At 46.0% G+C, this 13,785-nt stretch overlaps 1 protein-coding gene across 15 annotated transcripts in view; it reads right to left on the bottom strand.

Annotated features, from left to right (window-relative positions):
• PACS2 (phosphofurin acidic cluster sorting protein 2) overlaps window positions 1–13,785 on the bottom strand; it is a 78,422-nt gene that overhangs the window by 39,627 nt on the left and 25,010 nt on the right. For 13 of the 15 annotated variants that reach the window (XM_062616217.1, XM_062616223.1, XM_062616227.1 and 10 more), the window contains exons 2-4: window positions 8,815–8,902; window positions 5,435–5,524; window positions 821–946 (exon numbers count right to left, since the gene is read on the bottom strand). In XM_062616217.1, coding sequence (XP_062472201.1) covers window positions 821–946; window positions 5,435–5,524; window positions 8,815–8,902 — 304 coding nt within the window. The remainder of the gene's footprint in view (window positions 1–820; window positions 947–5,434; window positions 5,525–8,814; window positions 8,903–13,785) is intronic. The other 2 variants (XM_062616229.1, XM_062616231.1) reach the window with 2 other exon arrangements.

Here is a 13,785-nt window from a genome sequence, read left to right as displayed (position 1 = left end):
CACACACAAGGAGTGGCCTTAATAATTAATTATTTAGTGTAGTAAAAAGTCATCATAGCATAACACTAGTTTATTTTGGATGGAAATGATTTTTTCATCAGACTGCATTCTGTGAACAATACTGGTGTTAACCTGAACTTGCTATTGCTAAATCCATCTCTAAATACTCAGAAACAGAAACAGCAGAGATTAAACAGGGCATGAAATAATGAAGCATGGAGCTAAGCCATTCAGAAAGCCTTAGTGAATAATTTATCCATACTTGATTCCAGCATTAATTTTCAGATGCAAATCTGAAAATTTTATCATTTACCTCTCATGAATAGAATTCCACCCAAATTATCAAGTCATGAAATAAGAACTGCAAAGTGTGTTTCAAGCAAAATGAAAGTACTTTATCCTTAACTTTCATACAGTAGCACAGAGAAGCACAGCAAACCTTGCTTTAACTTTAGCATTTCTTAGGGTTGGAAGGCTTGCCTGAGTGACTGTGTCTGTCTTGTTCTGCACTTAAGATCTGGAGCCTGTAACTCTAAAAAAAAAAACAACCCCAACATACAACAACAAAATCTTCACAAGGTAAAAAGCTAGTCTTGTGAAAGCTTTAGCTCTCAATATCCTATCCAGAAAATGTCCAATATTATTGCGCAGTGGTAAAATCTGTTTAAAATATTGTCCACTGAATACTGATTGCAGTTGTTAAAACAGCTATATGAAATCCCATGAGGTACTACTCAATGAGGAAAGTCACAACACTGGGTCTAAAGAGAAGAGAAAACATCTACCTTTGTAAAAAGAGATTGTGCCAAATTCTGCTCACCTCAGCCATGTTGATAGACCCCACAGCCAGAGTCTTGTAGCCTAAAATGGTTCGGTTCTTGTATCGCTTCCGCCGCTGCAGCATGATCTGAAGCTTGTTGCCTTCTCTCTTCAAGAAGTGAGGGTACTGCAGTTGGGAACACAATGGAAAACTTTATTATGTCTCTTGATGTTATCTCTCAAGCTGCCTACTCCACAAGTAAACTCCATTTCTAGGGATTAGCCACAGGGCTTTTAGAAGTGCCTACAGCTAACTGACACTCAGCGGACAATCCTTCATTATCCCAAGGAAGCCTTCATCTCTGCCCAAACAGCTCAGGTCTGGGCTTTCATTTCCCCAGCCAAGCACAATGAAAACACAACCCAGCGGCACAGAGGAAATGTTCAGTTTGGGAAAGGCTGAGCCCAATCCCTGTTTCAGAGAGAAAAGCAGTCTCCAGGAGACACTTCCCGCAACAGCTGAATGGAGGCTGCCCAGAACTGGAGCCCCAGAGGTGCCACCTGGTGCACAGGATGCCCTTGCACAATCAGCAGGCTGCATGCAGTAGCATGGACCCCCATACTCTTGGTAGGACACTGCCTTCCCTCCAAGCACAAGGCCACTGCTCAGTATTGGACCCTCTACTGCACACATTAAGAACCTATTGCACTCTGAATGGGAAGCAAAGAGAAGCAAAGCTTTTGTTAAAGCATGGAGACCTACATGATCATGCAATGATTCTTCCCAGCCACAAAGCTCTTGCAACTATCAGCATCTTCCAACATTAACACAAACTTCTAATGCTCAAAGTGGTTCTACTTTAAGTAATTACATCAAGAACCCTCCTGCCAGGCTACATAGCGAAGACATAAATCCTTCCAATACATGTTCCATACAAGAAAATACATTTGGTTGTATATATCCCCAAAAAACTCCCCAAAACTCTACTTGACTGTGAAGTCAAGCAGAGACTTTTAGGAAAGTGAGGGGTTAACCACGTTATCTCAGCTTGCCATGCTCATCTGCACAGTGTATTAATGCAGTCAGGTCCTGCTTTCTGACAGGGCACTTGCCAGAGCACTGGCCATCTCCAGGGCCCAGCTCAGCTTCTGGGGGAAGAAGCCATGCCATGGAAGAGCAATCCTCAAGAGACGATTACAGCAGCCATCTGATCAGTCTCATCCCCAGAGGTGAATGGGACACGTGCTCTAAATATACAAAATACACAGCACTAAGTAACCTACAAACAGGAGAATCTAATTCCAAGGATCTCAACCAGGACATTCCCAAGTGAAGCATGCTCCTCTCGCAGGCAAGTCCTACATATTTTTTTCTCCTTGAGACATTAAGAAAATAACTTACTGCCAATCAAAACATGTGATAAATACAAATGCTGAGTGCCACCAGAAACCCAGAGATAGAATTTAGAGTCCAGAGCAAGCCTGGCTGCTATGCAGAGGGCTGGAAGCTGTGGCCACACAAGCAAGCAGAATACTAATTAACTGACTGCTCTGCAAGAGCAGATCTACTGTGCACTGCAAGAGGCAGTGGCCCTGCAGAAGAGAGGAACAGGAGCCCACATAATTAAAAGACAACCTCAAAACACACCTGCAACCAAAAATGGAGCGTGTGACTTTACAGGCATGCAACATCCCCAAACAAGGAGGGAAGAAAGTTATTACGGGGAAGGGACAAGAGGAGCTCAAAAGCCAAAGCCAACTTTTGCATTCAAATCTACGACCTCCTTGCCTCTGAGGCCCTTTCACATGTTGGAAGGGCAGCAGGGGAGAGGGACTCCCTGCTCTCAGCTCAAAGCACTTGGGCCACGCCAAGGCTGCTTAAGTATGAGCCTGCAGCTAAGGTCCAAAGTCACACTTGGTCGCAGGCCAGCTTGACTTTCAGGGATTAAACTGGATGGCTCAAGTCCACACATGTGCAAGTTTCTGTTTTTCAAAGGTGTGCTGCTTGGCCACCTCTGATGAGCACAGAGTCTCAGGCCTTTGTTAAAAAGCAAAACCCTCTAGAAGAAATGCCAAGCCATTTTCATAGCAGAGACAAGCTATTTTAAACACCAGCCATGACTTTGCAACTCTACAGAAGGGTTTCAAAGACAACATTTCAGTAACTGTCAGTCATGGCAGAGATTGGAGAGGAAAACAGTTTGACTCAAAACATTTGAAACCAAGGCTTTTAGAGGAAGCAGCAAGTGCCCTAAAGCACCTCATAGGGGTGGCAAAGAAGGGACCATCACGCACATCAGAGTAATGAGAATCAGGGCAAGACATTCTTTCTGAAGCCCCAGTGATGTAATCCCTTCCATCTGGAAAAAGTTATTAGATTAAACACAGGAATTAAGTGCTCCGGAAAGCTAGGATGTTGTGCTTGGAATAATCTGGGGAATTTCACTTGATCCTGTGAAACTCACAGAGGGTCCAGAGAAGCAGGCATTCCAGCAGTAAGGGTGATGCTAGCTCACCTGCCAGAAAGGCTACCACTGGTCTAGCTCTTGCTCTAGCAGGTAAGGTGAAACAGGATCACTTAACATCACTAACTCCAGTCTTACCCCAGCTGTGTAACAGCAACAGAAAACTCCTCCCTTCTGCTTGAGCAGAGGCCTGCCAGACAAAATGGGCTGCTCACTATTATGCCAGCCAGCACTGTCACCTCTCCAGCTTAGCTCTAACAAGAAAATGCTCTGTGCAAAGGACAATAATTTCACCCAGGAAAAGCAGTTTAGAAGGTGGTGACTGTGGAGATACAAGGGGCTGCAAATCCAGACAGCTAGCATAAAGTAAGGCTTACGGTTTGAAGAGCTGACAATGCAGTATGGAGATACTAGCTGCTGCAAGACACCAAGACCTTGTTCTGTGACATCCACATGCTTTTACTTTGTGGCCCATCACCACTCCCAAATATATCCAAGGGACTAAATTCAGACCACAATCTGTTTTAAACTGCAGTTGTTAGCTAGAAGTAGTTTCCAGCCATCATCCAATTAAGAAACAATAAAAGTTGTCATAAAAATCTTGCTGTGCCATTTCAGGAAGGCTTCCCAGGCCTTACTGTATCCAAGACCACCAATCTTTCCTGCAGTCAGAGACCAGCATCACATCCCTTCATTATGCTTATTCACCTACTCTGAAGGCTCAGTGTCATGGACATCGCTCTCCCCTATTATCCTGGCTCAATTCCCAGCCCCTCCAGGGAAAATCAAGTTAAAGGCAGTGTTCTGCATCCTACTGCAGCACTGCTCTGAATTTCAGGGAAAAAAAAAAAGCCAAATTAAAACAACCAAACATATTCCCAATTAATTCCAAAAAGATCAGCAGAAACACTTGCTCCTTGATGATACAGGACTGGCAAAGCGAGACCTGGCTCATTCTGCAGCTCTGCTCCCAACCATAGAAAGCTGCAGCCCCAGGAGCCAAGCATACATATTCCTGGCACGTGGCTTTTTTATTCCTGTTCACAAAGGAGAGGATGCAATATTGCAGTTAACACAGTCTGTGGGCTGCATCAGAACAGAACCCAAAGCATCAGCCATATGTGTATCTACCTGGGCAGCTGCAGGGTTATCATCCACCTGCAATGAAATCTTAGCTGCTTCGAGTCTGCACAGGTCTGAGTAACCACTACACTGTCTCACCTGAGGCTTTCTCCTTACAAGGTCAAACTCTTCACTTCAATATAACCAATAGTCCCAAACCACAGACAATCCAGATACATTCTATGCATGCAGGGTCCTCCCTCTTGCTTGCAGCAAGCCAGCCTCTATTTACCTTATTTCCCTGCTCAGGAGGTAGCATGAGGGCAGCATGCTTTAAGAAAAAATTGAACCAATAAAATACAGTTGCTCCAATTCCCACCTATTTCTATGACTCTAAAAATCAGGAGTAACCGTCTGCATACTGCTATTGCTTCCCCCAGATGGTGCTTCCTTTGGCAACTCCAAATCAGAAGTTCACCTGTCCCATTCCTACTACTGCTTTCCATCAGCCTGATACACCATGGCACCTCCCACGGCTGTCAGCCTCCAGTGCCTATTCATAAGGAAGTCAACTTACAGCAAAAAAGAGCTCATCCTGCTCTGCTCCAGTTCCTGTTACAGCTGTAACATGAAGAGGACAGACTGCAAAGTCCTCATGTTCCTGGGCTCCAAACACAGGATGCACAACAAGGCATGCCCCCTAATACCATGAACCAGCACCCTGCTCCAGGCCCTCAATGCTGAGAGGCAATTCAGACAAGTTTGTGTTGTTGCATTCAAGACATGCAAATTGCAGCTACTTGTCTGTTTCCCCTCAACAACTCAGGATTAGAGATCTCCTTCCACGATGCAAGGCTGGCACCAAGAACAATTCTAAGGGTTTATACAGCAGTTTTCCCAGTGGGCTTCCCTGTTCCCAGATCCTAGAGTCACCTGGCCTATTTGTGCTCCAGTTCCCTACAGCTGGCTGCCCACAGACAAGCCAACAGAGTTCATCTAGCTCTTCAGAAATGGCTACAACTGCCTTAAGAACAAGCATCTCAGCAGCACTAGAAGGATCTTCACCTCAGACCCACAATGCACTTCTGCTCACTGCAAAGCAACAAGTCCAGCAAGCACACCTGCCCCAATGGCACATCCCACCTCACCTGCAGCGAGAAGGTCAGCGCAAGCTCCGTCTCCACATGTCCACTCGGGGGCAATACAATCTCGTGAGACCGCAGGATGCGCTTGGAGCCCTGTACAGAAACAAGAGTCCATTGGGTGAATTCCTCAGAAGCCAGCCCTTACATCCCACCCCAGCCCTAGTTACTGAAAACCAGGAAACGCTATCAGGGACTACCACAGAGCAAGCAAACGGATGGGTCTGACCTTGCACTTCTGTGAAATATTAATGAGATGAAAGGGAGATATTTGCCTACCAAAGATTTGGGCATATTTACTGTCCCTAACTGCAACAAAGCAGCTTTTGTTCTGCCAAACCCCAGCATTCAAAAGCTGTGAGTCAACCCCCATCCCTCAAGTTTAAGTCTCATAATTTTACTTCAGCCAATAGGTACAAGGCTCATCTCCTCCTGGGTTTGGAGGCTCCAGCATCATGCTTAAATCTCTGGTGCTAGCCATGACAGACTGTTCTATTCTTTTTGTGCACACACCCCTCCCCCTAGGGAAAGTGGAGATTTTTTACCAGTTTAAATAACTGTATTAGAGGTTATAAAAGAAAAAAATCCACTAAACAGCGGAATCTGGAGACCTGATCATATTATAGGGCAACTCCAAATCAATACAGTGTTTGGGCTGCTGTATACCAACTGAACTACTGGGCAACTTCACATGTGAGCATTTCATTTCAGGGAATGTTTCAGGGAAAACCAGCAAGAAAGCAAGACAGACTGCTGCCTAGCAAATTCTTCTGCACTGTTCTAACACAGTGGCAAGTTTCAGAGGTCCCTGGCTCAATGTTCTGCTGAGGCTGCAGATCTGGCTTTGTCCAGACAGGCTGATCCCAGAAAAACAGAACTGTAGCTCTCAAAAAAGGCAGCATCTGGGAAACCAAAGAATAAAAGGGTAAACACTTCCCCAGCTACCTCCAAAGGGAAATCTGGACTGCCTATATCAGGCTCAAACAGCATCCTGAGATCAGAGAGAAGCAGAGACTCACTTAAATCCCTTCATCCCCAAATGCGTCGCTCAGGCAGCCAGAGCGAGTGCTGGGATTTGCAGCAGTGCCTCAGCTGCTGTACAACACAGCACCAGCTTCTCTGTGGAATAGGTGAGGTGCCTAAGCTCTAGTGGATCAGAAGACAGACAGCAGAGCACAGAAAGAAACTGAAGGGCTCCCCCCAGGCAGAGCAGCACGCGTGCAGTAAAGCACAGCTAGCACCGCCGCTAGCAATAGCAACATCTGTTCCATTGGTGCAAAGCTCCTCATAGCAGCAATCTTGCTTTACTTGTTATGCAACTTGAAATCTAATGAAATACCAAATATAGCTGCTTTTAAAAGACTGCAGCAGATAAATAGAACAACAGCTCAGGAAAATTGGCAACAGTTGACAGTTCTTTGAACATCACTGCTCAGGAGGCTGCAGGAGACATGGGAAATGCAGGTAAGATGTTCTCATTAGGTCTGTATTCAGTCACCCCCTCTAGAAGGACTCTGGTGTCTGACACCTCTCTTGCAATTCCCCATACAAAGGCAGTGAGTCATCTGACAGAGCTCATATATATATTTGATGATCCAGTATCACTAGGCTCAAACAATAGCCATGTCAGAAACCTGAGTGCTGCCAAATTAAGTGTCCCTGAAAGAGCTTGTCAGCATTATCATCATAACCTGCAAGCTACGAAGGACTTTCATTAACAGGGCTTCAAATTTGCCTGTATCCGAGACAGCTGCAGTGCTGCTTACCCACCATTAAATAGCACATCACAAAGAAATATGGGTGAACAAGGGACACCCAAGGTGAGGCACTCTCTAGGACAGTCATTCCAGCCACTGTTACCTCCAAGTCAACTGGACAGACACAGGAAGAGCACAATAAGGATGCAAGCTGCAGCCTGGGACTTGGCAGATGAACACCCCAAACAGGGCAAGTCCTGCCTTCCAGTTCTTCGAAGGTATGCCCTGGTATAAAGAGGACTGCAGAATTGCAAAGGTACCAGCATCTGAATTACTGTAGCAAGGCAGATCACAACATGTACCCAAAACAGACAAAGTCCCATGTGTTAAAACCCCCTATGGACTTGCAAGTCAAGGACAAGCTTTCAACCATAAGCGTAAGCAGTCAGCAGTAACCAGGACAGGAAAAGGTTTTGCTCTAGTAAAAGCTACTGAATTTTCCAACCCAAATCTGACATGCTCTGGATGTAGATCATTCACTGACAAGCCTCAGGCCCTTACAGTGACGCATCCAGCATCTTAGAGTACAATCGTAAGGAAAGATTTCAGCCCTGATAAGCAGTATCTGACAGCCTGGAAACCCACAGCTGTGCTGCTTCTAGGATTCCCATGAATCCAGGTGCGTGAAACAATTCCCTGCCTTTCTGCTCCCTGCTGCGCCTGTGTAAAGTCCCTCCAACAGAGGGACACATTTTTACCCCAGCTGGACTGCTCAAGGAGATGAGAAATGCCAGTTAAATCCTCAGCTGCATGTTCTTGCACCATAGACCCACCATGATTTCACCTTCCAAGCTAGATTTTGTGTGCTTTGACACAACCAGCTTTCTGCAGGGATCTTCTTGGTTTTGTTTGTTTTTTTTTAAATTTGAAAAGCAGCTGCTTTTCAGTATGATTAATGGTATTTTTCTACTTAGAGGTCTGCTAGGCTTTTACTCATTAAGTACTTCAGCATGTGCAGTGTTGGGGGCATGTGAGCTGAACTGATGTTGTGATGCCAACCGTAGAACCGAGTCTCCTTCCTTCCTAGCCTGCCTCTAGGCAATGTGACCTACATGTAGGCACCTAATTAAATGGCACAAATGTATGCTGTAAAGTGGGTTATTCACCTAGGATGACAGCTGCATTTTACAGAAACAAATTAAAATGTACAGGCACCCTACAAGTTCACTGACAAGCACTTGGCTACAAAATGACTTGGACTCAATAGCAGAGCTGCCCATCAGCAGAGAAAGGCCCACGCTCCAGGACCCTCAAACCAGGACCAAGTTATCAAGATGTCCATCCCTAAAGTGAGCTGAAGCATGTTAAATAGAGAACCAGGCTTGGAATTTAGTGACAGCTCATGAAGAAGAGGTGACAGCATATGATCTGTAAAGAGCATTTTTACAAACAGGTAAGCTCATGCTGAGCCTTCAGTGAACAATACTCTTTGCTTACAACAGTGAAATACAGTATGAATACGGGAGTACGAATGAGAAGAGACTCTCCACACAACTAGAATGTCCTGATGTACTTGGGAAGAAGCCTTGCAGCTGCAATGGACCCTCACATGGAGGTGAAGCTCAGTTTAGGCATCTGCCAGTACTTTTAGCCACACACATTTAATTCTTAGAACTGAGCAGCAATTACCTGCATTTTGACAGCAATGACCCCAGAAATAAGCTCCTTATCCAATTCCTTTAAGACTACCAGTTTCTTTAATGTCAAGCTGCACAACCTGCAAACAGGAACAGAAGAGAAACAGTTACAATCATGCCTGAGAAAGGAAAAACTCTGAACAGCTTTTACACACAGCAGTATCCCAGTTTGAGGGTGAACAGGCTCTGGACACAAGCCATACACTGATAGAGACATAAAGACAGCAGAAATATGTGAGGCCTTCCCTGGCTTTTCAGGATGAATTTCTCCAACCTTTCACAAACACAAGGAGGTGGACAGGAGGTACGCCTCTCTGATACAACCCATGGCCACATAAGAGCACCTCACAGTGACAGCACAGACTTGGATCAGCCACAGCTGGGAACTCTTGCTCTGAGTCAGACCAAAAGCTTTACGGTCAGAGGAATTAAATTCTGGGAATATAAAAGCACTGGGTCAGTCTGATTTTAAACTTATCTACAAAGTTTTCCTAGGTTGTTGGCTTTTTCAGTTTCAGACTCCTGGCTCTCAAAAGATCTCATTCCCACCTCGTCAACCCACACATTCTCCTCCTCACCCCCAGACAAAAGTGCTAGCAAGTGGCTCAGGCATGCCTAATGGGAAAGGAAAAAAAGAAAAGAAAAAGAAAGAGGGAAAGAACCCAAGCAGTGGCCTCTGGCCCTCAGGTTCACATGCCACACATACGCAAGTAAATCACATTCTTTACCCTGGCAATGCTACACTGTTCTGGTTAAAGCTGTTTGCACTTCTGCCTTCCAGCACAGGGAGCTTGGGAGGGCATAAAGTTTGGACTAGGCGCAGCTGAGTTAAGGCTCTGAGGCAATGTGACTACGGTACTGTCACTGTCATAATCCCACAGAAGTTGCCACCAGCTGGTGTAATTAAGAAGGCATGCCTAGAAACAAACTTAAGGAAAGATAATCCTGAAGCAACACCAGCTCAGCTTGAGGCAAGCAGAGGCCAGAGGAAGTTGCCAGCTTGGCTCTAATGACTAGACATCATCTGTCATGCTGGCCAGGAGCCAGCACTGCCTTTGTGTAAGGTCCCCATCCCATGGCATGGGCATTTTTGGCCTCTGCCATAGGATGTTAGCACGCCTCAGTGTGGCTTCTTGGAAACACACTGCAGTTTTCTCCCAGATAAAGTGTAACATCAGGGCTGTTCATGAAGGGGTCCGCAGTAGATCGGAAGAGGAGCCAACGGTGGATTTTGGTATATGCCCAGGCAGCGGAAGCACAAGTGCAATTGACTGAAGCTTACACTTAAACTACAGGACCCTACACTGGCGCCAGGAGCCCAACAAGTCACCACAGCAAGCGTGACTTGCACCTCCACCACCCTCTCCATCACAGAGGAAAGCTGAAATGGTTCTTTGTTGCAATGCCTGAAGGTAGCCACAATCAGTCTGGATGAAAAACTGCAGGAGACACACAGCTAAAGGCTCTTCCTGACAGGAGCAGCGACAGATGTTGAAGCAAATGCTGCCTGCCTCATCCAGAAACATCAGTGGCTCTGCCCAAACTCTGCCCTCTCGCACAGGGCTATTAACCGGGAATAGTAGGTCAGCTTTTACAGTCTTCATACAAGCAACTCTCCAAGCCTACCCTTGCCAGTCTCTCCTCCACTCCAGCCCATACCATCTGCTCTCCCTGCTCACTTGCAAAGCACTGGTTCTTGCTATCAGCCCCCCAAATAGCCAAGAGATCCAAAGGCTCTTTCCATTGCAGAGTTTTGCATCAGGAGATACGCAGCCAGAGATGCTACAAGGAAGCTGGAAAACCTGGGTGTGCCTGGGCCTCCGTTCCCTCAGTCACACCACCAGCAGCTGTGCACGGTGTCATCGAGAGAAACATGCTACAGAGCACAGCCTGGGGGTGCTGGGTGCCAGAGGAAGGTCAGCAGAAGCAGGCAGGACAGTCTGGGAAGCCAAGCATGCTTTCACCCACAGCCACAGCCTCCTCTGAGCGAAGCAGGCACCTGCAGAAGCAACAGAGCATGGGCCAGTGCATTCAACTGCAAACATGTCCCTGTGAACTGGAAATCAAGTGAAGCTGCATCCCCTCAACCTGGAATGCAGAAGAGGCTGACAGCTTTTCCCTCTGCATCCTGAACAAAACAGCAAGCACAGATGCATGTGGCTGCTGCCATGAAGCAGCCACAGGATCTAGAGGAAAGAGGCTGTGATGCCATTTGTTTTCTTTGTAACACTGTAGCTGGAGGACAATTGCGCTTGGCTTGCCAAAACCCACACTGCTTGGCTGGTCAGGTGCTGAGAGCAGAGGTAGGACAACACACTGGCATTGTCTTGGCAGACAGGCCAGCAACAGTGGCCTTTTCTCCCCAGCCCTGAGCTCGAGGATGAAAAAGGTACGGGAAGAAACAATGGTTTTCTCAGCACACACAGCCGAGCACAAGGAGGGCGTTCTGTTCTCTGCCAGGCATTCCTTCAATTCATCATTTATGAGCTTTGATCAAGCCCTGTGGAGCACTTGCTGCTTGGGAAAAAAAAAAAATAAAAAAATTAAAAGCCTTCTTTACAGTGATCAGAAAAACAAAAGCAGTTAAAGAAAGACATGGAACGCATCTGCTTTCTTTATTCCACATTGCTCGGCTGCTGGTACTAAAAGGCACTTCACACTCAACAATGAATGTTTATATTCTCCAGTGGGGGTGGGGAAAAGGAATAAAAATCAGTTTAAACCCCACCAAATCACTCTTACCCTCAGCACACTTATTGTTCTGGGTCTTCAGTCTAAGTTTGTAGCTTACAAATCAAAGCAACCTTCAGGATATGTGGCAGAACAGGGCCATACCTTAACTCAAATAATCATTAAAAGGCATCTTCTAAGCGTGTCACTGCATCCAGAGCCATGGTGCCCCTGCCACCAGCACAAGGATCCTGAACTGCTTGAACCCACAGGTACAGCAAGGATTTGTCTGCCATAACTGCCTCTGATAACAGCAGCACTTCCTTCCATATATTTATCTCTTGCCTAGGTTTTGCTGTAGCTACATCAATTCTCAGGGATCAGGAAGGGGCCTTGTCTCACAAAACACTTCTATCCATGAGCCTGCTAAGATTAAACATTGGTAAGAAAAACAGGACAGACACAGGAGGATCTGGAAAGATCTGAAAAGAGAACATGGCTGCATTTGGAAGTATCTAACGCTTATATGCAGGATCTCCATGAACACAGGGAAAATAACCTTAGCACACACATACAGAAGGGGAATTGAGGAAGCCTCAAGTCTGGAGCTGAAAGAGCCTGAAGTATTTTAAGCAGTCTAAAAGAAGCCTGGGACTGCAATACAGGAGGTGCAGACAAACCCTTTGCATGTTTGTTTCAGCAGTGACCCATGGCTGCAGACAGGGAGGGACTTAAGCCAGCAGAAGTGCTAAATTAGAGGAAGCAGTGTTAAATAAGGGCAACAGAAATCTGAGAGCCACAATTTCTACCCGTTCTGAAGGTTCATCGTAGATCTCCCTGCTAGGGGCACAGCTGGGTCCCACACAGCAGCAGGCAGTGCCTACTGCAGAACTTGTGTCCCCTCCACTCACTCATACCCCTTCCTATGGTGAGGAGGCACAAGGTACTGGCCTGACCCCGTTCTCAGGTTAACAAATCATGTGACAGCTTAATGCATTCTACAAGAATAAAACTCTTCATCTTTCTACATCACTGCTGCAAGAACAGTTTTAAAGAGGAAACCTCGACTTGACCCAATGGTTTCAACTCGCCCTGCTAATGCAAGTTGTGGTGAATAGCCTCATCACAAGCTCTCTGCCAAAAGAGACAATTATCTGCAAAGAAGAAAGCATTTTGGTAACCAAGATCCAGAGAACGTGCCCAGAGCAACCAAACAAAGTGCTGCACTCTTTACTCATTGGATGTTGTGCTCTTGCATCCCTCTGAGTAGGAAGATCAGGAAAATAAGCCCCCTCCAAGAAAGAGTCTGGCTCACCGAATTAAATGTCTCTGTCTCCACAGGGAGCACAGTAATTGCACTGAGACCTTGCTCACGCAGAGACAGTCACATCAACAGGAACGAAAAATTAAAAATTAAAGAACTGTGTTTTAATTAAGCCCCACAGAAGTTGAGAATAACAACAGATAATAACAGATGCATCCACAGCTAGAGGGGACTCCACGTGCAAGACAAGAGCTGGGGCAGGAAGACTCTACACCTCACTACACAGACACCTTTTGGCCAGGTTAAAAGCTGTGAAGAGATTGTTCCTAGAGAAAATGTTTCATGCCAGGAGCACTCTCCTCTGAGGTTTGTAAACATCAGTCAGCTGATGGCTATAAGGAAGGAACTGATTTCTGTTTTGTCACTGGACAGTTTTCCCTCACCAAAATTACTGCAGCATTTCAGGACAGCTAGCAGGCTCCTACCCTAATGCCTTCAACATCAACTTTGAGTGTTTTGCTCTAAGCTGACACCTCACACCCAAGTCAGTCCCAAAATAATTTGTGAGCCACTTAAGGAAGTGAAGGGAGAAACCTGCCTGCATACATGCTTGCCCAGACAAACAGAGCCATTCTGCACATAGCTACAGGGTGTCTGTGCAGGAGAGGCATTTTTCAGAGACAGCTGCTTAAGTAAGGTATGAATGCATGCAGCACACAACTAACCAACTGTGCAAGCAGTTCCTTATGCCTACTTCATACATGCCCAGGAAGAACAGAACACAATGATGTACTCTGCTGCACTTACATGATAAAGGCAAGCCTCTGTGCTGGCCTAGGAGAGTTAGCTTGGGGAGAAAAGCTGTCCTCTAATGTCTCTGAACCATCAGAGCAGGGCCTCCCCACAAGGGTAGCAATGATAGAATCTGCAGGAAGAGTGCTTCTTCACTTTCCAAAGCTTATAAGCTAATTCCCTCAAAATGGTCCCATCCTCAGGTAAACTCCAAGGCAGGAAGAAACTAAATGAGGA

The sequence above is a fragment of the Pezoporus occidentalis genome, unplaced genomic scaffold (genome assembly GCF_034315485.1).
Source record: "Pezoporus occidentalis ecotype Australia unplaced genomic scaffold, CSIRO_AGI_Poc_V1 ctg189, whole genome shotgun sequence".
Classification (NCBI taxonomy): domain Eukaryota; kingdom Metazoa; phylum Chordata; class Aves; order Psittaciformes; family Psittacidae; genus Pezoporus; species Pezoporus occidentalis.
This window is presented reverse-complemented; position numbering and strand designations above follow the sequence as displayed.